Source organism: Protopterus annectens, chromosome 12.part0 (assembly GCF_019279795.1).
Source record: "Protopterus annectens isolate FY-2018-M chromosome 12.part0, PAN1.0, whole genome shotgun sequence".
In the NCBI taxonomy this organism is placed as follows: domain Eukaryota; kingdom Metazoa; phylum Chordata; order Ceratodontiformes; family Protopteridae; genus Protopterus; species Protopterus annectens.
In genome coordinates this window covers 673,675,198-673,702,573 of record NC_056746.1, presented here as the reverse complement: position 1 = coordinate 673,702,573, position 27,376 = coordinate 673,675,198, and the positions used below count along the sequence as shown (strand labels likewise).

General features: G+C 40.1%; 1 protein-coding gene across 1 annotated transcript in view; it reads right to left on the bottom strand.

The window, feature by feature from the left end:
• The window catches only part of LOC122816777 (cytochrome P450 2K1-like), a 397,116-nt gene that overhangs the window by 53,746 nt on the left and 315,994 nt on the right, over positions 1–27,376 (bottom strand). Inside the window, exon 8 of the mRNA XM_044089795.1 lies at positions 2,866–3,007. Within this exon, the coding sequence (XP_043945730.1) occupies positions 2,866–3,007 (142 nt within the window). The remainder of the gene's footprint in view (positions 1–2,865; positions 3,008–27,376) is intronic.

The following is a 27,376-nucleotide window of genomic DNA, read 5'->3' as shown; positions in this document are numbered from 1 at the left end:
TACTGTTTTATGGGAGAAAACAAAATGTTCGTGCAAAACAGGTTTGACTTCAGGTGTACTTGTCCACCTCCATGTACATTCTAACATCTACCTTAGATTACAAATTGACCACAGCTCCTGTTCAAACTGTGGTTCGTGGAGATTCAAAGGCCTGAGATTTACACTCTCTGGAATGACCTGATCCAGAGCACTCACAACAGCACAGTTATATGATGCAGTGAGACCATCCAGATCATCTGCACCATTTCCTCACTTAACTGGTCAAAGACCAGACAAAGCATTTCAGAGTTTACTTCCTCAGCTCAAACCAGTACATTAGAAGGAAGACATCGATGGGAAATGACAAGCCTAAAGTGCACTAAGTAGTTATCAGACCATGAGATAGATTCCAGAACCACATTTTTTGTTTCATAACCAAGCTGGAAAACTAATTCCAGAGAAAGATCAAATCTATGGATCACAGTGGAAACAACCTAAATGAAGGTGAAGCTCTACAATAAACCAACATTACAATAAACCAACCTAAGTTCACAGGACTTGTCCTCAACCCAGGTATTAAAAGTCCCCAAGGAATAACCACCAAGGGGGCATATGCATCAGGTCAATAAGGAGATCTGATAACTCTTGCAGAAATGCTTGAAGTTAACATGGCAGATGATATACTAGTAGAAATTTATAATCCAATCCACTACTGCCCCTAAAACACATTCAAAGGCGTTAGATTCTCCAGTAATAACCCTGTACAGCTCTAGATCAGATGAAAGGCAAATTTCCACTCTTCTACTACCCTGGCATTGCTGTCATCCAGTCCTGGGGTGATGGATTATATTCCAACACGATATAATATAAAAGTCTAGAAAACCCCCTGTGATCTTGTCCAGACATATTTCTGGAATACAAAAAAAAGTCAGTACTATGAGCCAAGTCAGATACAATTCTAGAATTATTCATGTATTTATGATTAACATATAAATCATGTGAAGGGTAGGCTCTGCTCACCAGCTTAAGATATAACTCTGGCTCCTGGTGTACATGGATAAGACAGGAAGGACTCTGGCCTCTTGTACCATTTCACCCTTGGGCAGTGATGAGTTATCTTTAAGACAGCCCCTCCCATGGTAGGTAAGACAGAACATCCTCCCAGTGTCAGCCATATGTATGTGTTGAAAATTACAGTCTCCTATACCTAAGAGACATATTAGGATGAAGAGGTAAGGAACAAAGTAGGTGAAGTGCAATTAGATGGTCCTTTAAATAGAAGACCATCATTACCACCCAGCAGGGGAAGACACAAGTTACATAAACTCTGCATACAGTGACAGCACTAATTTAAAGACAATAAAATCAGCCAAATTAATAAATAAAGACTATTTTATTTTTATTTAAGATTAATAACTGAATGAGCTGGTATAAGGACCCTTTTTATTCTGCATCTGGGCCACAAGGCAAGCACAGAAAACACAGTACAAAAGCTACAGGGTATATGATGACATCAGGCATGGTAAAGGACACAGCAAAACACAATACAATGTACAATGTTAAAAGCACTGAATTACTCCTATACATTTATCTATATTAATAAATAATATATATTTTATATATATATATATATATATATATATATATACTTATCTATATTAATAAAATGCAATGAAAGAGTGCACTATTGTTATCGTTGTTGCTGTGATAAAAGATTTTACAAGTAGTCATCAGGGCTAGCTAAAACTTTGATCTAGATGACTGTCACTGTTGAAGTGATACCATAACTTCATGTGCAAAAATGGGAAAAGAGGTTGAGGATGGATAGTTGAATGGATGGTTAATTAAAGTTCAATGGTTTCAGCAAGAAGGAAATAGGGTACATAAAATACGAGTGAGTAGAAGGAAATGTCCGGGGTAGACAATATTACAGGCATTAACAACAGCATTGTTTATAAACTTACTATACCCGCCCCAAAATAATTTTAAATAGTTCAATAAAAAGCACAATCAGATATATGTAAATTCAAAAAAGCATAGTCCAATCAGTTTCTCATTTATGTAACAGTAACAGACTACTTCCTGCCACATGTATAATGACTCAATCTTATTAAGGGGGCAAAAGTCTGAAATCAAGCTAGAAGCTACAGCAAATTGACTTCTAACCTCAGCAAAGGAATCTTCCACCAAATATGTTATTATCCAGCTGGTGAGCCACACTAAAATAAAGGTAGCTTCACAGAAATGGATGAAACCATTCAAAAACACCATCATGAAAGAGAGGAATTCATACACTTATCCATTCACACACATGCACGTACAGCCACACATACACACACATGCGTGAATATGACATTTTGGTTCTGTTCACTACTGTGATATGATTGAGTAATTTTATGAATTGTTTGGTGCGTGGATGTCTTTCTGGTGTTGGTACTGGGGAAGAGAGCACATGACTAATTTGCATATGCCTCTCCCTCAGACTACCTCATTAACATATAGCATAGCTGCAGAGACATACTGATGCAGTGCTGCATGCAAGAACACCACATTAAGGCTGCCTCTGAATTACAAAAGGTTACTGCAACGTGTACACAAGATATACACCTCACGGTAATCTTTATGAATTCTCCCCCTTGTGTTTCTTTTTTCAAGACATGAAGTTTGGTTTCAGTTGCTTATTTATCACTACAAATAGTGTATACTAAACTTGAGTTTCCATATCTTTTGTCAACTACATTACATGCAATATAAGTTTCATCACTTAATAAAACATTGAAGTGTCATATAATCATTTTTAACATTAATATGCTTTATGCACTGCAATGCTATTTTACTTGTCTGACGAAGAAATGAAAGAATCAGAGACATAAGTTTAATTCTTACCAGCTGAAAAAGGCATAAATGCATCCTTCTTAACAAACTGCCCTTCAGTGTTAAGAAAATGTGAAGGGTTAAACAAGTCTGGTGTCTTCCACTGAGTTTTGTCTCGAAGTACAGATGATAACAAAGGAATCACTTGAGTTCCCTAGGGAAATCATCAGGCACAAATATTACTATAATTAGTCTCCAAATAAAACAGAACTACAGTACAAAGGAATGAAAGTTAGGTTTTCCATACAGCTACAGTATTATAAATTCACAGTACTTTGTGTTTTCATTAATGAGCACATAAATGGTGATCTGATCTCCTCAAACTGTCTAGGACAGTCTTTCAAAACATAACTCTTTAAAACTGTGTATGTGAGCAGAGATGAACAATAGTGCTGATCAAAACTATTACAAACTGCTAAAAAAAATCCTTACAGTGGTTTTCTTAATCAGGTAGGTGGACTGGCCCAGATCCTTGTATTCAGTTGCAGCAAACATTGTATGAAAAAAGTAAAAAATTAAGGGGATGTTGGTATCACTTCTTTGTTATCTGATATTTAATAGCCTAGAGGGATTCCTCTGTACTTTTGTGTGCTAGCCACAAAGTTTGAGAAATCATTTTATGCTCAACGCCGGAGAAACTTGCTTGGCTACAAATATCTACATTACAAGTTGAAGCTAAGTAAAACTTGCAGCAGTGAATTTTAGTCTTTTAAGTACAAACTTGCAGTTTTAAAAGCGCTGTATTTTCATCTTTTTCTGTTTCCTAATTGTGTGTTTCTGAACAGTGCGCTGTGTGTCTCTCATTTTACTATACGGAGGTTTTGGTATCACTTCTTTGTTATCTGATATTTAACAGCCTAGAGGGTTTCCTCTGTACTTTAAGTGCTAGCCACAAAGTTTGAGAAATCATTTTATGCTCAACTCCTGAGAGACTTGCTTGGCTACAATCATCTGCATTACAAGCTGAAGCTAAGTGAAACTTGCAGTAATGAATTTTAATCTTTTGTTAAATTTGCAGTTTTCAAAGTACTGTAGTTTCATCTTTTTCTGTTTCCTAACTATGTGTTTCTGAACAGTGTGCTGTGTGTCTCTCTGCAGTTAGTTCCCCACCCTCCCTCCTTGTTCCTGTGTTGGTGGCTCTGTAATTGCCTGCCCCTCCTGTAAGTCTGTATTAGAACACTCCTCCTGGGTCCATCTCATTTGCTCACTTAACTAGTGACTTAGTACAGTTAGCTCATATTCTGAGTCTAGTGTTCACTGTACTTAATACACAGAGAAGATTTGAGAAAGCCAGCCCACTTAGGTTCTTCCTTCCTCTCTTCCTGCACTTAAAAAAAATTGCACTTTATTCATTTGCTTTTACTGTATTTGTGTTTCCTCCTACTTTATTTTGCTTTTCTTAAAATTACTCAATTTTATTTATTCTGCTGCATTTATTACTGCTTGGTCGTATCCTGATTAAATTGTAACTGTTATTCTAAATATTTTGGTTTAAGCACTTGGGCTTCATACAGGCTGTTTTACATTAAGAAGCTTTGTGGTCTGCGCTGTTGTAGCAGGACAGGTAGCTTACATCCTTCTAAGCTGGGAATTACTGATTGAAGGCCCAGTGTCTGCTATTCTAAAAGTGTATTAGTTCTGGCTTAAGCACTTGGGCTTCAGGCCAGTTATTCTACATTAAGAAGGTTTGTGGTCTGCACTCTTGTGGGAGGAGAGGCTGGATTCTGCCCTTCTGAGCTGGGAATTTCTGGTCACAGGCTTATTGTGACTGTTATTTGAACTGTTTCTTTCTGAAATTGGTGTGCCTTGTTGCTGTAGCATAGACCAGATTCAGGCCTGCTGAATCTAGCTTTGTTTGTAAAACTTGAGCACTGATCCAGGCCATCTTTTTTTGGAGAAGGTTCCCCTGAACCCTAGTAAGTAGGGGTGTGCAGTTAAAACTTGTCTGACTGAAGACTGCTGGAACAGGGCTCAGTTTTGAACTTTTTTCTGGTTAATTTGGTAACCTGTTTAAATCAGTTTGTTCGTTTTCTATTGTTATATGTATATATATATATATATATATATATATATATATATATATATATATATATATATAAAAAAATAAAAATTGCACTTTAGTCATCTTTTACTGTATTTGTGTTTCTTACTACTTTATTACTGGGGGCATTGACTACAACTTTGATCTGCGATATATAACAATAAGTATCCTTTTCTGTGCTTTTAAACTTTTTTTTTTTAGTGTATCTGCTTTATTTTCTGGGAAAAAAAAAAAAAAATATATATATATATATATATATATATATATATATATATATATATATATATATATATATATATATATAATTGTTTCCTGCCTTTCTGAGCTAGTATAGTCCAGTTTTCAAGTTAGTGCTGAATTCAGGGCTGTGTTACAAATCTCTGTGTTTGCCCATACCTTACTTGGATAGAAGGAAGTTTCTCTGTTCACCTGTGAGACAGGGGAGCTTTGAGCAGCCTATCTGTCCCTGGAGGAGTGGTTTCAGCCCAGAAATTAGTAGTTTATTGGCCATTTTGGGCTAATTTCTATCTCTTTAATTTCCCTGCTATAAATACCATATTTGCCTGGTTTTCCGTGCCTGGCAGCACCAGTTAGCTAGGGTAAAACTATTCCCAGTTCCACAAAGTCTCCTCTTCGATTTTTCCCTTGGAACTAGACAAACTTTCAACTTAAGCACTCAAGCCATTCATTTCTCAGCCCGAAACTTGCTCAAAACTTATAGCAAGCACTTATAAACCCTAGCACTAGGCTCTCCTGTACTGTACAGTAGAACAAAGCTCTCTAATCGACCTTACCAACCATCCAGTAAAACAGTTCACTGTACCTATCCAGGCATGTCCAAAGGGCAGTTTCAGGTGTACTCTCTAGTCCAACTGGTGAATCTGGGCATTTTGAGGTAATGTTACAACTGCCTCATGTACACAGATAACCTCCTCCTCCTACCACCAAACACTAATACATGCGAGAGATGCAGTTATATGGCCAAACTAGAAGCTAAGCTCTCTCAACCCAAGACTGGATCAGGCAGTCAAGAGGAGAAGGAAAATACTTGCATCACACCACCAGTCTTACACAGACCCATTAAACCAGCACCGACAAAAAATACACATAAATACATGGAAACATACTCAGATGCTCTAAATAAAAATCTGCAAAACCAACAGAAACCTCCAAGGCAAACATCCAAGCATCCTCCACCCCACCCAACACAAATCATGAAACACATACTTCACGAAACCAGTGTGCCATGCAATCACAGCCCTTAAGGCAAAATAACATACCCAGCATACTAGTAATAGGTGACTCTATAGTCAGGCCCACTGATGTCCCACTCACTAGAATGAATTAGGAGAAGGCTACTGTTAGCTGCCTGTCAGATGCCAGGATCCACCACATAACACAAGCACTCAGGTTACTCTAGAACAAATACAAATATGACTCTGTCATTGTCCATGTTGGTGTGAATGACCTGAACCATACCTCCCTGGACTACATGTAAAGAGACATGGAAGAGATATCTGATCATGTAGCCCAGGCTGGTATGACCCTGACCCTGAGTAGCATCCTGCCCTCACCAAGAATGATACCACGGTATAAAGAAAAAATTCTCGATTTCAACAATTGGCCAAGTTTCTGGTGTCATTCAAAGGGGATCCAGTATCTGTCTGCCTGGGATGACATGCTCGACAAGCCATGCTGTTTCGCTAGAGATGGCTTGCACCTGTCACCCTTAGGCTTTTGAATACTTGCCAAGTCTCTTGCCACCCCCATAGTGCCTATTTTAGGCAAGGCTCAAAAGACAAACCCACCACCGTAAATAGCACAAGTAACAAAAAACTGAGGGTGATGCTACTCAATGCCAGAAGTCTAAACCTCAAAATGCATGCAGTTGAGGCACTCCTTAGTATGGAGAAAATTGATATATGTGCAATAACAGAAACATGGTTTAAGGCTCCAGAGAGCACCCCAGCACTACCAGGCTACAACTCATACCATACATTTCGGCCACAGAACCCAAACCGAAATACAAAATGTGGGGTAATATCCATATTCATCAAGGATACCCACACCTCCAGGTTAGTGGCACAGCACAATGCTTCAGAGATCATCCATGTGCAACTAACAATGGGCAAAACTGCAATTCAAATTGTAGCTTGCTACAGATCACCCACCATGTCCCAGGACCCCCATTCCATGTTTCTGGAAACACTGGGAAACATAAAAGTCCTACCAAACACCCTAATACTGGGTGATTTCAATTACCCAAACATTAACTGGGAGAACTACTCAAGTACTAACTTCCTTGTCCAACTTTTCCTAGAATTTATAACCACAAATACCCTGGTTCAACTGGTTAACACTCCCACCAGAGGTGACAACATATTGGACCTGGTCATCAACAACATGGGCGACCAGTGTTCCACACCAGAGGTCAAACCCTATCTGGTTAGATCTGACCATAAACAAATCACTTTGGATATCCATATTCTGCCCCACCCCGGACAAGAAAGCCACCGTGAAAAACTTTTTAAAAGCAAACTTCATGTTACTTAAGACCGAGGTGGAAAGTTTCAAATCCCCCATGCTGAAGGATAACACTGTCCAAGCTGCTAAATCCTTTACTAATGCATTCTATGGGCAGCTACAAGAATGCATGGATAGTGCCATCCCAAGCAAAACCAAGACTCACTCCTCCAAGAAAAGGAAACCAGTCTGGTGGACTCCTGCCATAAACAAGATATACAACAGAAGGAGGAAACTAGTACAGAAAAGAGTAAAATCCCAAGAAGGGAAGACATCCCTGATCAGTATCAGCAAGAAACTACGATCCCCCATAAAATCATCCAAGGCGAGCTTTGAAAGAAAAATTGCCAAGGACTCCAGAGATAACCACTAGACATTCTTTAGCTATGTCAAGAATCTAAGTGGCAATGCTCAGATCTGCTCAGAGTTAGAGCAGAATGGCACAAAATACACTGAACTGACCGATATCGCCAACATCCTGGCAGACAGGTTCAGCACAAGCTTCACCCTCCTCACCCCCAAAAGGGCCCATAACCATACCCAAAGAATGTAGAGTCCCTGAAATCACAGACACTCAGGTTAAAACAGCCCTCTCCAAAGCCAAAAACACAGCTTCAATGGGACAGGACGGTGACTCAGGCGGCATCCTACACAAGCTCAAAGATGAACTAACCCCTCACCTAAACACACTGTTCAAACTCAGCCTCTCCACAGGCTACATACCCATAGAGTGGTGCACAGCAATGGTTATTCCACTCCACAAAGGTGGAGCCACAACAGACCCCAGGAACTATCGCCCTATAAGCCTGACCAGCTTGGTCTGCAAGGCTATGGAGCACATCATCATGAACTCATTAACAGAGACATTGAGAATGTCCAAACACTGGGCCCTACCTAGTTTGCTTTTGTTAAGGGCAGATCATGCATCCTAAACCTGGTGGACTTCTTTGAGACAGTAACCAAGGCTATAGATGAAGGAAAGGTGGCACACACAGCCTACCTAGACCTCGCTAAGGCCTTTGACACCATTCCCTTTTCTGGTATTATAGACAAGTTCACCAGCCTGAACATAAACCCCTACATCACAAGATGGGTTGCCAACTGGCTCACGGACAAAACCCACATGTTGAGAGTTGTGAGAGCTAGGTCCGACTCTAAACCGGTTACAAGTGGCATTCCTCAGGGCTCAGTCCTAGGACCCCTCCTGTTTGGCATATACTTCTCAGAGGTACAGGCAAGCACAGAAGGACTATGGCTGACCAAGTTCACAGATGACTGCAAACTAGGGGCTATAATTGACTCTCCGGCTTACACAGACATCCTCCAAAAGGGTTTCACTGAGATGGATACCTGGTGTCAAAATCATGGCCTCAAGCTAAATGCCAAAAAGTGCATAGTCATCCCCTTTGGAAAAATCAAAGTACCCACAAACTTACCATATAGGTGGTAGTCCCCTAAATACGGAAGACGTAATAAGGGATCTGGTGACCCAAGTAGATAGTAAACTCACCTTTAATAATCACATTGCCAAAGTGGTTAGAAAACCCTTCTACGTGGCCCACTTAATCACAAAAGGGTTTGCATCCAGATCAAAAGAGATCATTGTGCCCCTCTACTCATCACTCATCAGACCCATGTTAGAATACAATGCCCCATTTGGGATGTACCTTACAAGACACCTGCAACAGCTGGAAAGACCACAGAAGTACCTCACCAAGAGGATCAATTGCCTCAAACAGATGCCCTATGCAGCTCGACTGAAGAAACTCCAGTTGTACTCGAGTGCATACAGCCTACTCAGAGGTGATCTCTGCTTGACATACAAGGCCATGTCCAACCCAGAATTGATGGACATGCTCCACCTAAAGAAAACCTTATCCCCTCGAGCCACGTGCACTAGGGATCTAAACCTCACCACAACAATAAATAGGACATGCTGGAGGGATAGATTCCTGTCCCAGAGACTGCTCATGCTTTGGAACAAGATTCCAATCTACATTAGGCAGAGCTCCTCACTAACACTCTTCAAAAGAAACCTTGATGAGTGGATGGGAAACAGAAAGTTTACCTCAGGATCACTTCAGTGGCTCTGCTGAACAGAGGCACAGGGACCTAATCTAAGGGGGTGGCAAAAGCCAACACATTCTGGCTAGGCTTATAAATGCCTTCAGGCAAATAGCCTAGTACCCACCTATGAACCTATGAGCCTATAATGTGTTCATAGGTTGGTAGGTTGCGACTAGGTGATATACCTCTTAAGTCTTTTAAAGCATAGTCACTGTAGCACAGCTAGTATACTTAACAAGTTACCCCCTTGTACATAAGTGATTGGGGCTAGGGGAGGGGATTTGAGGATTCCCATCCAGTCAACTATGTTAGATTTGAAGATAGTGAAGGATGTGCTATGCTTTACAGAAAGCACAAGGTTATTCCAGAGGTAGAGAATTCTTTGGGATAGATATCCTTGCCACTTCACAAAGTCCTCTTTATGGTACAATATAAAGTTGGGATTCTTAAATTGTCTATTTTTATTATCAGTTTTATGGATATAAAGGAGATCATTTAGGCCTGAATCATTTTCAGCTTTTGTAAGGCACAGCTCACCCTGCTTGAGTGTTTGGGGGACAGAGAAGAGATGCATAACTTTTAGATGTTCTAATTAGAACAGGGAGCTCATATCTGGGTTTCTGAGAGAAGATGCTGGAGTTTTTGCAGTTTGGATTAGGTGCTTGGAGCTCATATCTGGGTTTCTGAGAGAAGATGCTGGAGTTTTTTCAGTTTGGATTAGGTGCTTGGACAGGTGCATGCTATAGGATGCTTCATGTTCTATTACTGGTGTAATGAAGGATAAGAAGATAAGAATGGCAACATCTTTTGACTGAGAAGAGATGACCTTAGTTAGCAGTGGGTGACACAAAAGGCTGTTTCTTAATGACAGTAGTTATATGTTGGTCAGTGGAGAGTTTGTCATGTGCAAAGCAGCATAGGTTTCTAATGACATTGGATGTTTGGGGAGTGGTAGGTGTGCAAGAGTTCCTGTTTCCAAAACCGTAGTTTGCTACATTTATTGGTATTTAGTTTTAGACCACAAACTGCTGCTGGATGCAGTCAGGTACAGCCTAGCACAGTCAAGCACTAAGGTGCGCTACTCCAGGCAATATGGGTTGGGAAGAATAGGACAGAGTAGTTAACAAGAAAAGTACTTGCTGTTGTCATACACACTTTGATACTGTGTTATATATTCCACATACCAGCTGCACTAAGCACAGCATTTTCCATATATATGGGCCTATTTTTCAAGTCAAGTCTCATAGTAGACTTTAAGGTAAGTCTGATGTATCACAGCCAAGCACAACAGAGCAGCAGTGCCTGCAAACACATCAAACACCAAAGGACCCCAGAAGATCACACAGGACAATTAAAGGTAGCACTGCTTTGCAATCTAGAAAAATTCAAGTCAGAACCAACAGCATCAATAGCCCTTTCTCTCACTAGGCGGGAAACAGCATGTTATTTATTTATTTATTTTTGTGGCCATTGTGCATTTTCTATATTTACTACAGATATTCAGTCATAATCCAAGACAGACTAGCAATTGCTTCCTCATATTTCTTTGAAAATATTGGTCATCACGTCATTTGCAGTTATTATAGCAATTAAATACAGGAAGTTATAAAGTGCTGTCAGTGAACATATGTCACATCCACTGTCCACAAGCTATCGATATGATGGAAGGCAGTTATTTAGAGAAACATTAAATATAGAAAAACAGACACTGATTCAGGCGGTAAAATGTTGCTTTGTCTTTGTCGCTACCTCATTGATAAATTATGTTTTTCTTAGGTAAGCAAAATTCTGTCTTTTCCTATTGACCACTAGACCTGACTTATCTCTGTCCCATGCATTTCTGAATTCTCCTTGCATTTTTTAATCCAGTGCTTTGTTGGGAGGGGGTATGTATATGCCTGCCATTTTTTCTCAAAAAATACAATTCTTTGTACTGTGCTGGATTTTTATTTCCTAGATGCTTCACTTTGATTACTTGGCATTGAGTCTGAGTTGGTTTACTTTTAATACTTCCACCTTGTTGGACTGTTACTGATCCTTGTGCTGCTTGCATGAGGTATGCTTTTATTTCTTGCCCCTCTATACTATTAGTTTAATTAAAAAGGGCAACAAAAAGCACAAATGTCCACCCTGGGTATGTAGTGTTTTATTAGTAAAACCACTGTCTTTATCATCATCATCAACCCCCTTTTTTACTGTTTTCTATATGGGGTTGGGATGTTGTGTCAACTTTCACCATCTTTCTCTATTCAATGTCCATCTCCTGCCTTCTTCAACACTCATGCCTGACTGTTGTAAGTCTTCTGTCACACAATCCATTCAGATCTTTTCTGGATGCCCTTGTTTCCTCTTGCCTTCTTCCTGTCTGTCACAAATCTTATTTACTAGATTGCTTTCTGATTTTCTGCACATGTGCCCAAACCACTGTAATCTATTCTCTTTGACCATTTCCACAAATGGAGCTGCTTTGGCTTCCACTGATATGTCCTTATTTCTTTATCTGTCCTACAGAGTGCATCCTGCCACCTGTCTCAGGCACTTCATCTCCATTACCTCTAGCTTCCTCACATGTTCTGCCTTTACTGCCCAGGTTTCTGTACTATCCAGCAGTACTGGTCAAACCACTGTTTTGTACACCTTAATTTTCAGCTTCTTTGCCATTCTTCAGTCATATACTACAGCTGACACTCTGTTCCAGTTGGCTACTGCCCCTATTATTCTTGCTTTGACCTCCTCATTCAGACTACCCTTCTCTTCACCCCCCCCTTCCCAGATACCTGAAGTTGTTAACCTGGACCATTATTTTCCCTTACATCTCAATTGTCAGCTTCTTCTGATTTCCTCCAAATTGCTGCCATTACAACTGCCTTATCTGTACCCACTTTCATTGCATGTGCCTTCAGTTTTGCACTCCATTTTCTTATCCTTTGCTGAAGTTCTTGCTCAGACTCTACTGTCATGCCACATTGTCTGCATACAGCAACTTTTTTGATCTGTCCCCTCTGACCTGTTTGCTAATGTACTCCATCACGAGTATGAACAGTAGTGGACCCAGAGCTGTATCCTGGTGTACACCCACTCCCACTGGGAACCCTTCTGTTAGACCAAACACTGTTTGTACCCGAGTCATTGACTCCTTGTACATAGCTTGTACTAATTCTACTAATATTTCTGGGACTTCAAACCATTGCAGCATTGCTCAAATTAGTTTTGTTTGGACCTTATCATATGTTTTCATCAAGTCTAGGAATGCCTAGTTGGACTCTTTCCTCATTTCTAGCTTCTTTTCAAACTATCTGTCTCACAGCAAACATTGAGTCAGTTTTGCTGCATCTTGATATGAATCCAAACTGCTCATCCTTTATCTTACTTTCTACTAATCTGCATATTCGTTTATCAATCATCTTCTTTATAGGTTCATAAGTTCATAGGTAAGTACTAGGCTATCTGACCAAGGGCATTTATAAGTCTAGCCAGAATGTGTTGGCTTTTGCCACCCTCTTAGATTAGTTCCTTGTGGCCCTGTCCAGCAGAGCCATTAGTTCCCTGTGCCACTGTGCAACAGAGCCACTGCAGTGATCCCTGGGGTGAATTTTCTGTTTCCCGTCCACCCGTCAAAGTTTCTTTTGAAGAGTGTTAGTGAGGGGCTCTGCCTGATATATATTGGAATCCTGTTCCAAAGCATGGGGAGTCTCTTGGACAGGAATCTATCCCTCCAGCATGTCCTATTTATCATTGTGGTGAGGTTATATCTCTAGAGCATGTGGCATTCCTGAAATTTTTTTTTTTAGGTGGAGCATGTCCATCAATTCTGGGTTGGACATGGCTTTGTATGTCAGGTAGAGATCACCTCTGAGTAAGGGGTATGCAACCGAGTACAGCTGGAGTTTCTTGAGTCGGGCTGTATGGGCATTTGTTTGAGGCCAGTAATCCTCTTGGTGAGGTACTTTTGTGGTCTTTCCAGCTGTTGCAGGCGTCTTGTAAGGTACATCCCAAATGGGGCATTGTATTCTATAATGGGTCTAATGAGTGATGAGTAGACAGGCACAATAACCTCTTTTGTTATAGATGTGAGCCCTTTTGTGATTAGGTGGGTCACATAGAAGGATTTTCTAACCACCTTGGCAATATGATTATCAAAAGAGAGATTACTATTTACTTGGGTCCCCAGATCCCTTATTACATTTTCTGTATTTAGGGGACTACCACCTATGTGATAGTTCATGGGTACTTTGTTTTTTCCAAAGGGGATGACTATATGCACTTTTTGGCATTTAGTTTGAGGCCATGATTTTGACACCAGGTATCTGTCTCAGTGAGACCCTTCTGGAGGGTGTCTATCTCACCCGGGGAATGAATTATGGCCCCTAGTTTGCAGTCGTCTGTGAACTTGGTCAGCCATAGTCCTCCTATGCTTGCCTGTACCTCTGAGAAGTATATACCAAACAGGAGGGATCCTAGGACTGAGCCCTGGGGGAAGCCACATTTAACCAGTTTAGAGTCGGAAATAGAGCCTGCAACTCTCACCATGTGGGTTCTATCCATGAACCAGTTGGCAACCCATTTCTTGACGTAGGGGTTTATGTTCAAGCTGGTGAGCTTGTCTATAATACTAGAATGGGGAATGGTGTCAAAAGCCTTTGCGAGGTCTAGGTAGGCTGTGTGGATCTCCTTTCCCTCATCTAATGCCTTGGTAACTGTCTTAAAGGAGTCCAGTGGGTTTAGGAGGCATGATCTGCCCTTAACAAAGCCAAAATGGGTAGGGTCCAAGGTTTGGAGGTTCCCAATGTCTCTGTTAATGAGTTCCATGATGATGCGCTCCATAGCCTTGCAGACCAGGCTAGTCAGGCTTATAGGGTGATAGTTCTCGGGGTCCGTTGTGGCTCCACCTTTGTGGAGTGGTATAACTGTTGCTGTGTGCCATTCTGTGGGTATGTAGCCTGTAGAGAGGCTAAGTCTGAACAGTGTGTTTAGGTGAGGGGTTAGTTAATTTTGGAGCTCTTGTAAGACACAGCCTGGGACACTGACCAGTCCCATTGAATCTGTGTTTTTGGCTTTCGATAGTGCTGTTTTAACCTGTGTGTCGGTGATTGATGGGGCCTACAGTCTTCTGGTATGGTTATCAGCCCTTTAGAGGATGAGAGCGGGGTGAAGTTTGCACTAAACCTGTCTCCAGAATGTTGGCAATATCAGTCAGTTCAGTGTATTTTGTGCCATTCTGCACTAACTCAGAGCAGATATGAGATTTTCCACTTAGGTTCTTGACATAGCTAAAGTATGCTTTGTGGTTATCTCTGGAGTCATTGGCAACTTTTCTTTTGAAACTAGCCCAGGATGATTTAATGAGGGATCATAGTTTCTTGATGATACTGATCAGGGATGTCTTTCCTTCTTGGGATTTTACTCTTTTCTGTACTAGTTTCCTCCTTCTGTTGTATAGCTTGCTTATGGCAGGGGTCCACCAGACTGGTTTCCTTTTCTTGGTGGAGTGATTCTTGGTTTTACTTGGATAGCACGATCCATTCCTGCAGATGCTCATAGAGTGCATTTGTAAAGGTTTCAGCAGCTTAGACAGCATTGTCCTTTAGCATGGAGGCTGTGAACCTTTCCATCGCAGTCTTAAGTAATGTGAAGTTTGCTTTTGAAAAGTTTTTCACGGTGGTTTCCTTGATTGGGGTGGGGACAGAATGTGGATATCCAGAGTGATTAGTCCATTATCTGATCTAACCAGCGAGGGGTTGACCTCCGGTGTGGTTGCCCATGTTGGTGTTGACCAGGTCCAGTATGTTGTTCCCTCTGGTGGGGGTGTTGACTAATTGATCTAGGGCATTTGAGTTTAAAAATTCTAGGAAGCGTTGGGCAAGGGAGTTAGTACTTGAGTACTTCACCCAGTTTATGTTTGGGTAATTGAAATCACCCAGTATTAGGGTGTTTGGTAGGTCCTTCATATTTCCTAGTGTTTCCAGAAATGCGGAATGGGGGTCCTGGGTCATGATGGGTGATCTGTAGCAAGCTACAATTTGGATTGCAGTTTAGCCCATTGTTAGTTGCACATGGATGATCTCTGATGCATTGCACTGTGCTACTAACCTGGAGGTGTGGGTATCCTTGATGAATATGGATACACCTCCGCCTTTTGTGTTTCGGTCCTGGTTCTGTGGCCGAAAGGTATGGTATGAGTTATAGCCTAGTAGTGCTGAGGTGCTCTCAGGAGCCTTAAACCAGGTTTCTGTTACTGCACAGATGTCAGTGTTCTCCATACTGAGGAGTGCCTCAAGTGTGTTCATTTTGAGGTTTAGACTTCTGGCGTTGAGTAGCATTACCCTCAGTTTTTGGTTACTTGTGATATTTATGGTGGTGGGTTTGTCTTTTGAGCCTTGCCTAAAAAAGGCACTATGGGGGTGGCAAGAGCCTTGGCCAGTATTCGAAAGCCTAAGGGTGACAGATGCAAGCCATCTCTTGCGAAGCAATGTGGCTTGTTGAGCATGTCATCCCAGATGGACAGATACTGGATCCCGTTTGAATGACACCAGAAACTTATCCAATTGTTGAAATTGATAATTTTTTCTTTATACTGTGGCATCATTCTTGGTGAGGGTCAGGGTCACACCAGCCTGGCCTACATGATCAGAGAGCTTTTCCATGTCTCTTTTCATGTAGTCCAGGGAGGTATGTCTCAGGTCATTCATACCAACATGGACAATGACAGAGTCATATTTGTCCTTGTTCTGGAATGACCTGAGTGCTTGTGTTATGTGACGGATCCTGTCTCCCGACAGGCAGCTAACTGTAACCTTCTCTTTGTCCAGCCTAGTTAGTGGGACATCAGTGTGCCTGACTATAGAGTCGTCGATTACTAGTGTGTTGGGTATGTTATTTTGCTTTAAGGGCTGTAATTGCATGGCATACTGATTATGTGAATTATGTGTTTCCTGGTTGGTGACTGGGTGTGGAGGTTGCTTGGATGTCTGCTTTGGAGGTCTCTGTTGCTTTTGCAGATTTTTATTTAGAGCCTCCGAGTATGTTTTCATGTATTCCTGTGTGTTATTTCTGGTGTTGGTCTATGTGGAATTGCTGGTGTGTTGCAAGTATTACCCTTCTCCTCTTGACTGTCAGTTCCAGTCTTGGGTTGAGAGAGCTTTGCCTCCAGTTTGGCTGTATAATTGCATCCCTCACATATATTAGTGTTTGGTGGTAGGAGGAGAGGGTTGTCTGTGTACATGATGCAGTTGTAACATTACCTCAAAATGCCCAGAGTCACCAGTTGGACTGGAGAGTACACCGGAAACTGCCCTTTGGATATGCCTGAATAGGTAGAGTAAGCTGTTTTTCTGATTGGCTGGTGGGGACGAATAGAGAGCCTTGTCATTCTGGACAGTAGGGGGGGGGGCTCTAGTGCTAGGGTTAATTAGTACTTGCTACGAGTTTTAAGCAAGTGCTTGACTGTGAAATGAATGGTTTGAGTGCTAAAGTTGAATGTTTGTCTAGTTCCAAGGGAAAAATTGAAGAGTAGACTTCGTGGAGCCGAGAATAGTTTAATTCTAGCTAACCGGCGCTGCTAGACCAGACTCTTCCTGTTAGGATGTGACAGGAGGTTGATACCACTGTACTGCCCACAGCTGTGAATGCCCCCTTTGTTCCTGAGCATTGGCATTATACTTATTCTCCAGTCTTCTGGGATATGCCTTTCTCTCCACACTGCTATGATTAACCTCAGGAGCCATTTCTTCCCCATCACACCTAACATCTTTATATCTACTGTGAGCTCATCTGAGCCTGCTGCTTTCCTGACTTCGTTTTCCATAATGCTCTTCTTACTTCTTTTATGTTGGGCTTTTCATCTTCTCTTATTGTAGGCTGTGTCTGGAGCAGTACAGCTTCTCTGTGGTTTTCTTCATTCAGAAGCCACTGGAAGTACTGCTTCCATCTGCCTTTTATGCCCTGTGGACTGGTGAGCAGTTTGCTGCTGGCATCTCTTATGAAGGGTGTCTGACTACCTTCTTTATCTTTCTGGCTTTGCCTTGGAACCTGATATAGTTTCTTTGTGCCACCTACTGAGTCACTTTCCAGAAATGGATAAAGTGCGTTTGATGTCTTGTTCTTTGCTATTGCAACCCCTTTCTTAGCTCCCTTATTAGCTAATCAGTATTCCTTCTTAGCCTGGTCCATTTTTTCTATTTCCCACTTTTTCCTGCACTCCTTCTTTCTTTTGATGACTTCTTGGACGTCTGAGTTCCACCACCAGCTTTTCTTATGTACTTTGTTTCCATACATGGCTTGGCCCATATCTGTTCTATAGTCCTCACGCATGCTGTTTTGAAGTGCTGCCATTTTTCTTCACCTCCTCCTTTTTCCTCTTCTCCTTGAAGTGCTAGAGCCCTGAGTTTCTTATCAGATCAATTACTAGAGTACAATGCTCCCTTCGGTATGTACCTGACCAAGCATATGCAGCAACTACAGTGACCTCAGAGGTTCTTTACAAAACTAATACAAGATGTAACAAACCTGCCTTATTCAGAGTGCTTTAAAGTCCTTTCCCTCTACTTAGTCTTCTATAGATTGTTGAGTGGTGGTCTATGTCTGGCTTGCAAGGCATCCACAAACCCCACATTTATGAATTTCCTGCATATTTGTAAGTCAAACAGTACCAGAAATAGGAGGTCTAAGGACTGAATCTTGTCTGTGACTTAAACAGAGCATACTTTAGAAACAGGTATGTGTACACAGACTGCCCCTACTTTGAAAAGGTTCCTATCCATGTGCAGCTGAGTTTGTCTATTACCCAATTTATTTGCAACCTAGATGGGGAATAGGACATTTACACTTGTTCGGGCAGCCATGTCCCTCATGAACAGAGGCAGCTTATAAAACCTGGCCCACAATTTCCTATTTGGATACGGGACATCATTATCCTTTTGAGAAAACTTGGCTAGACTTAGAAGTACCCCCCCCCCGCAGGTTGTTAGCCCAGTACCAATCTATAAATCTATGAACTGACCTGTTGTGCTTTCTCTCCAGTCAACTTTAAGGTCTACAGCCTGGTCTCTGTTGACCTTATAGCCTTTTCTGACTACTGCTTGCAGCTGATTATGGACACCAGTTGTTCATGCTGTGAGCAGACTTTTTCATTGGGGATGATTTTGCAGTCTCTGATTTTACACCATGGCCCTTTCCTTAGTAGGATGAAGTTTACCTGAGTTACATGTTTGCCACTCTTGTATGTGTTCTTATGACTGTCTCTCTTTCTGAACCATGTGTTGGCTACTATGAAGTAATTTGCCAGACAGAAGTCAAATCTGGCCTCTCCTTCTTTATTCCTGTTTCCTCACCCATGTGGACCCAGGCAGTCTTCATATCCTGTTCTGTCTGTTCCAATATGTGCATTCAGGTCACCCATTATTAACACCAATAACATGCTGTCCTGCTTTATCTAATAGGTCCTGCAACTGCTGTCTGAAATCACTATTTTCCTCACTATCACCACCCTGCTGTGAGGCATAGGCTGAGATTATGAATACTGCCCTATCCTTACATTGGAGTCTTTTTGCCATCAGTCTGTCACTAATTTTGATGACATCCCTCAATGTCTTCTGAAGCCTGTCCCTCACCACTATTCCCACACCATTTCTAGTCTGTCCTCCTCCTATGTTGTAAACTCTGGATTCCAAGCCAAGTGACTTTTCTGCACTGCTCTTACATGTTGTCTCTTGGATACATAGGATGTCTAGCTTCCTCTTTACCATCATGTCATTTACTTCCAAGCTCTGTCCTGTCAATGAATCTGAAAAGTGAAGCGATTCTTAGTTCATGTTTGGCAGGTTGACTGGTTTTATGTCCAGCTGTTTGCTCAACAGAGCTATCCCAGGTAATGGAAGCTGGGCAACTGGACACTGGCTGGCTAGTAGCTTATTGACCCAGGGCTGCTAGTCTTTATGACAAGCACACACTGGCCAATAGGGGCACATACATTCCTTCCACTGTTAGCATGGGTCCCTGGCTTTGGTTGGAGCAGGTCACATCCTGAAACCACTTATTATAGGCAAATATCCATGTCATTTGGTGACATTAATCAACACAACCAAATTACTGAGAGATATATATTTTACACCATTGAGTGGCTAGCTTTGCCACTGTGCACAGTCTGTATTCCATGTTCTCCTATCATGAGGAAACTGTGCACTATAGTAGATGCCCAAAGTGGCTGGTCTATACAACTCTTCTTCTTATAGGTCACCATGAAGAGTCTTTGCAGATGCCCAAGCTCCTTTCTTTATAGATATTTTACTTACTGCTTGTTGTTTGTCAAACTGTCTGTTATCCAGGGAACCAACTTGGGACCTTCTCTTGGAAACGAAACTGTTTTTGCTGAACAAACAGTTTAGGGAAGTTTGGATAGGCTAGTATATGTTCTTTTCTGGATTAATATTATCTTTCTTGACAATCAAATGTGGCAGCTTCACCTGATACAACATTCACTCTCACTTTATGCTTTCCAAGTCCTATGCCAAACCTTCCTGCAAGCAGTAAATGTTTTTATTTATCTATTTTTTGGGTATTATGAGCAATTCCTTTAATTTCACTACTTGTGAAATCAGGCTACTGAGTTTAATTTCATTCTTCCTATTTGTGTGAAGAGAACCCCAGAGGTATTTATCTGGCTTTTGGATACCCCCAAACACCCTGATTTTATTTATATAATTTTAATGATAAATTGGTGTCATTAACTATTTGACAGTGTGGAGGCATGGGGTAAGGAGAGCAGGAGAAATCATAGTGGGCTGGATCCCTAGTAATATGTTTTATAAGGGTCTACTTCACTTTGTCAAAAACCTTAATAATAGAATACCTTTTTGTCAAACCCTATTCATTGAAGCCTCAATCCCTCAAATGTGCATTTAAGTGAAAATTTTCCCAGGGAAAAAAACAGTAGGCCAACTTCAGGAATTTGCCCTTTTCCCCGATGTAGTGTAATTCCAGAGTTGATATATTTAGTTGGGGGGTGTGGGGAACACAGCCTCCCACCTGGGTGGGTTTTAAATTTTGTTATTATTGCGATGCTTGCTTGGTTGGCTAAGCATTTTTTCCCCTAGGAAAATTTTAATTTCAATGCACGTTTGATGGACTGAGGCTTTGATGAATATGGTTTGAAAAAAAAAGGTATTTGATAATTTGTGTTTTCAACAAAGTGAAGTAGATTCATTTTATAATAGATATATATTTACTGGAAAAGCTCATGCAGACTCTGTCACAGACTGCTGTGAGGGAAAGGTTAGTTTGTTTTTACTTTCTTGTAGTTTGTATTGCTTAATTGCCTTCTTCTATTTGTATATCATGGCATATTTTCTTTACACTGTGTTTTAACTGTATTCTGCCTTCTACTGCACATTTAAACTAGGAAAGAGACCAGAGCTGTTATCTCTTGTGAGTCACACAGAAATTAGAACAGGGTCACTTAGGGTTAATTACCTGTGAACTGAAGGTGGAACTGGGAACTAAACATTGTATATATGGGGTAAAGTAAAATATTTCAAGGCTTTACTTGAAAAGCTCAGTCAGACTCTGCCATAGACAGTTGTGAGGGATATGTGAGCTTGCTTTTTCTTTCTTGTAATTTGTATTGCTTCATTGCCTTTTTCTATTTTGTGTATTGTGGTGTATTTTCTTTACACTGTGTTTTAATTGTATTCTGCTTTCAACTATAGGTTTACACTAGAACAGAGAATAGATGTGTGTTTTTTATGAGTCAGAACAATAAAAACTGGACTCTTAACACCACAAATAAAAAATGTACTTATTTTAATCCAAATAAAAATAGCAGAGCTTTTGGAAATAATCCCTTCTTCAATGCATATAAAACACAGTTCAAATACAGAGCTTTTAAATACAGCACGTGATCCCATTGTCCAATAAGAGCTCAGCTTGTTATATAGAGAATCTAAAGTTTAAAGACACAGCAATACATGTAAAAAGTATTAGTACACAAAGCCAAAAAAATTAAACTTGTAAAATGAAGACTATCAAATAAAATAAAGACTATCAAATAAAAACAAGTATAAAAGGCAGAGAACTATTTATTTAACTTAAGGCAAGTGCTTTCATGGATAAAACCACTTCATCAGACCATATTACAAACAAAGTAAAAACACTCTATTCACGGCCGGCCTTAGGCATAGGCGAACTAGGCAACCGCCTAGGGCGCCGTACAGGCCGGGCTAGTAAAGGGCGCAGTTTGCATTCATTTAGTCATTTTAATTAATTTACTTTTCTTATTATGCGAATGCATAATAAGAAAAGTACATTAATTAAAATGACTAAATGAACCATAGGGCACCGGACGAGGGGGAGGGATGAGTGCCCTCCCACTTTTATACCTGAAGTGTGGCCAGGAAGCTTCAACTACTACAAAAAAAAAATCTCCGTTCCACTACCTTTAAGAAGTACATGCGCATCGTACACACATACACCAACACTGATGTAAAGACTGCTAGCACAATGAGTGGCCATGTGGCGGACCTGAATGAAAAGCAGCAGGAGTGCTGAAATGGGTGAGAGACTTAAATGGATGTAATAGTCAAATTTTAATGTTGTACAACTCGCAAAACAACTTAAGAAATGCAGAGTGCAACATGATGTGCATGCAACCCGTGCTTTGCTGTTCCCTCCCCAAAACTAGCTACATTGGTGTAGAAATTAAAAATGAACGTTTTGTGTTGGAATCCCATCACTTAGTGTTTTGATTGTGTCAGTTAAATAACCAGGTGCCAATTACACAGCTCTTCTCCCCTCCGATTGATTGCAAAAGGCATTCTATGATTTTATGCCAAGTGGGTTGTTCAAAAATTTAATTAGATCTTTCTGGACAGTGTTACCTGAACTGGAGCTACACGTAGTCTGAGTATCTACAGATAGTGATGTGCAAGGAGGGGATGCTTCTATGGAGCCTTCTTGGTGTAGTGATTGCATTTACGTGTGTGCGTATGTGTGTTTATGTGGTATGGTAGGCAAGAAAGCCAAGTCTAATAATGTGTTAATGCAATCCACCGTCTGCAAACTGTGGGTGTAGGGGGTGTATTCAGTTACAGTGAAGCGACCACTCATTACCAGATGTGCTGTCATCAAACAGCACTACATCATAGTCTTTTACTCTTCCAGTTTTGCTTTAGATAATTGCATATTTTGAAAATTCATCAGATTCTGCTTTTTTTATTTGAGTTTTTCTGTCTTCATGGATAGTGCATATCAAATATGCTTTTTATTTTATTCCTAGATGCTTGATTAAAGCGATGGTTTGTTTTGCCATTTTTCTTGTATAATTACAATTGAGTTTCAGTAGTGAAACATGATAAACTGATAGCTGAAGACTAGAAGAGTGAGATGTTGGTACTCCTGTATATGGCTGTTCAATTCATGGTGAATAAATACCAGACTACAGTGAGCCTAAGTCAAAAACATGCATCTTAACCTCTGCATATCAAAAAAAGCATTTCCATTTAAACTGTTATAGAACAGGGTTGGAAAGATGAGCATATTCTTATTTTTTAAGTTGAAGTTCTTCAGAAAATGCATTCTATATAAACACTGATGAAGCATCTATGTGTATGCTTAGTTTAGTTGTTAATAACGCATGTACTTTAGTTACAGCTTTCTGACGAATCAAACGGAAGTCTAAGATGAGCAACATCAAATCTGAGAACAAAGATAATAGTAATATTCTTATATCATAGCAGCTGAGTCTGAAACTTCTCCAGTGAAGTCAGCACTTTACACCCGTTAAGAAACAGTAGTAATAACTAACTAAATCAATATGAAGTTGACACTTAGATGCATGTGTTTGAGATGGTTAACTGAAATGTATAAAATCCAACTGGTTGTTTGGAACACATTAAATGTAGCAAGACTGTTGATTCAGCACATCTAAAGATAAATGTGGCACCCACATTTAATTGTGTGCCTGGGAACCCTCAATATTTGCAGGTGATAACTGTATTTGTTTTAATGAAATATTCTCTGATTTAATGGGAGTGCCTTCTTTGAAGCTTGGGCATTGGGCTGGCACCTCAGCACTGTAAAAATCTACTGCCAATCATAAGCGGACCGGCGTTCCACTGTGGTGACACCTAACCAGGAAAAGCCGAAAGACATTACTTTCTCTGATTTACAAAACTTGAAAAGGGGTAATTGATTATACAGACAAATTTTATTTTCACGGTCTGTATCAAAAACTTTCTGCTACATTGGCAAGTCTTCCCTCCCGCTATTAGGAGCATCCACTATTCTCTCTCTTTATATGATGACAATTTTTTTTTTTTGGTATACAAAGAAAATTCTTTTGGCATTGCCTCTTGTCTCATTGTGAAATTTGTGTGTGTACTGTTACAAGTCTGGTTAGATGCCCATTTACAGAGGAGAGCTGTGCAGAAAAGCTTCACCAGTCATGGTGATTTAAAAGTGGATGTGAAGGCCAGTAAGTTAAGCACTTTTAAGAAACCCAAACTGTGCAAAAGAATAACCAATAGAAATGATCAAATCTGATGCAAATACCAACTGTTTTTATGAAACTACAACAGTGATCACATGGAGTAGCAATTATTGTTACATGAGACAGAAAAGCAACTTTCTTCCATCTTGACTGGACATGTAAGTTATTTACATATATGGGTAAAGGGGAATTAAATTAAATGATAGTTATTCACAACAGTGTTGACCTTTTTCCTTTACTCAGCTCTAAGTGGGTGATGTTTGGTCTAGTGCCCCGCCCCTCTCCTCCATCTCGATGAACCTAGTCTTCTTTAACTTGTAAATGTACTGCAGGGTGGAGTCATAGGGTAATGTATTCCCACTCCAGCCTCAGCTGGTAATGCAAGCCTGCAGCATAGGGGAAATATCACCAAACATAGCATTACCTGCCTTTGACTGCTTTGTTGCATGTGTTAGAAATCAGGCATAATCAAATGGTTCCCTACACATTAAAAAATCTGGAGACTTGAGTCCTGTGCTTCACAAGTTGATATATTCAGGAAGTATTTCCAGCCTTCTGAAGTGACTTCCTTTTCATTTTACAACAGCTGTCTGTCTAACTGGTTTGTAGTTTCCCTTCTCTTTCTGCAGGTCTGTCTTTTGAAGGTAAATCCAATCTTTTCTTCAACAGTAAAGAGTCACCATCTAATCATGACCCATCCCGATTCAAGTGATCGGGAATGGGGGTTCACTAATTTTCCTCTTCATTCATTTTAAAATTATAGAATCCCAAATATGGCCCAGATATTTTGTCCAAACTGTCAATCTTTCACCACCACCATTGTACAACCAGCCACTCTTTAATCGTTTTTATTATTGTTGCTCAAATCAGAAGTTGCTGTTCATTATGTCTGCCTTTTCTGTAGTGGTCTAGTTTCAAATTCATTCCCATTTGTCTAAATTCAGTACTTTTGTGATGGCTTATGTTCACTGTTTCTGCACTTGTAATATGTTTTTTCTTTCCTTTCATCTTGGTGGTTGTTGCCGTTTCCTCACACCGGGCTTTTCTGATATCTGCCTCCCTCTGCTTTAGCTGACTTAATTCTGTATCTCTCTCCAAGGTTGTTTCCTGAATGTCAGTGTGCACTCCTTGATATTTTCTATTAATTCTAACAAAAGTAGTCTTTCTATTTTTGTTTTTGTAGGTTTGCCACCTGCAGTGGTATGCATTCTGTGTGTTTGTGGTTCTGATTCTTCTTCAGTGTTTCTCCTTCTAGTTTATGTAACAGAACCTTACTATAAGTCACTTTCTTATGTTGCCAAATTTTACTCACTTAAAATCCAGTACTTTGGATTTTTGTGTAACTCGGTTGTAATACAGTTATGTATTATGAATATTATGATATGGTGATAAGTTTCCCTGTATAAGTACATAACTTTCTTATCTGATAGGAATGGGTACATCATCTGCAACTCACAGGAGACATTCAAGCTCTTCCTATCAGGTGTTACAATAACAGAACATACTCTTGATAATTGTAGTGCCAAAAGCAAATCTTTTTTTTTTTTTCTTGTTTGAAAATTTTTATTAGTTTTACCATAATAAAAATAATCGATTATAAATAACAATTGAAACATAAGTGATGAAGAAAGTTTACTGCTGCTCATGCTAAGTCTGTTTTCAAAGTGCAAATAGCTGTTTTATGTTTATCAAATGGCGCACTGTATTGTAGAATCTGAAAGCAGTGTTGGTAGCATAATTGCGTTTGGTGCAGAGGGCTGTGGATTCTACTCCCACACCATGGAAATGGAGTGCTGATATTGTAGTACTGATTGTTTGCATTATAAAGGGGAAAGAGGTTCTACACTCCTGAGTATGTCCTCCTTTGTATGAGATACGTAGTACCTATGAACTTGTTGGTTTATTTCCTATTGCAATATAACTAACTTTTCAATTTTTTTAATGTAATATAGGCAATTAATTATTCAAGGGCAACAGGCACTGAATTTATAGATAAAACATTAAAATGTAAAGTTGTTTGTTAGTAGCAACCTCTTCATTAGTTACAGATTTCTTTAATGTAGAATTATTCAGATGGTTTTACTTCTGCAGAGATTGTGCGTTTCGAGTGATATTGGTGGATTGTAATTACAGAAGTCTTGAGTGGCCTTTTATGGTTGAAATTTTCTGAAATGGGTAGTTATTGGTTCATACATTTTGTTTCATTGCTTATTAAAAGAATGTTTAAAACTACAAACTTAAAACCCATTCTAGCAAGTGGCATTATATTATACAAGGAATATAATTTAATACAGTCAGGAAGATGAATCAAAAAACAAATACATGTATGCATGACCCTAAAAAATGTGTGCAAGTAGTCTGTTTTGAAAACAGCCAAAGGTAAACTTAATCCTCCACTGGCCAGATGCATTGTCTATGAATCTGGGTTTTCATGCTATTTTAATAAATGTGAGTTTTGCTGTTTCAATGAGTATTAGTTTCAAGGGTAGAGAAGTTTAGTGCTCATGCTAAATCTGTATTCATTGCGAGACTGTATTGTTTGTTTAGCAAATGGCTATCTGTGTTTGTGTTACTTTATTTCAATATCTGTAAACATTGTGGAAGTAAATAATAAACAGTATACAAACTGATAGATTTGAACAATCTGTATGGTAACTGGTGAGAAATAGCCAAGTAATGGAACACACTGGAATGGCTGGGGAGGGGGCTGCTGCTGGATGGTAGGGGTTGCTGCAAGAGAGGTTGCTCTGGGGGGGCAATCTATTACCCTGCCTAGGACCCTGTTTGACTATGGGCCAGTTCTGTTATTTAAAGTAGGAAATAAGTACACAAAGGTAGTTGCAGTTTAATTACATTACAAGGTATCTTTTTCTTCTTATGCATTTAAATGATTTAAGGAAATTACTGTAGTGGCTTTCTTGGGGAGTGACCTACCTGTGGGTGTGGCTCAAATAGGGTTGTTTTGTGAGTATGTTGTGGGTAGGGCGTAAGGGGGCGCCGGAGCACTACTTCGCCTAGGGCGCCATTTCAGCTAAGGCCGGCCCTGACTCTATTAATAGTAAAAACTAAGACATAATTCACTAATGACTGTAACTAAAACATATCACATGCTCACTTCCCATTAATAACCATTAATAAGCTGTGGTCTCCTTTTCTTCAATTCAGGTCTTAAAGAGACCCTGTTATTAAGTTCATCTTCCTTGTCTGCTTGTAAGTTAAGTATCCAAGCCAACTCCCTGTCTTCAGTTTTGTTTACAATGTCACCCATTCTACCAGCATCTCTTATTTGTTCAATAACTTGAAACTTAAATATGTCTTTGTTAGATGTATGTATGACATGTTGAGCTAGAGAACTGGTTCAGTTGTTCTATATCTCTAGCATGCTCTCTCATTCTTTCCATTAGTGTGCGATT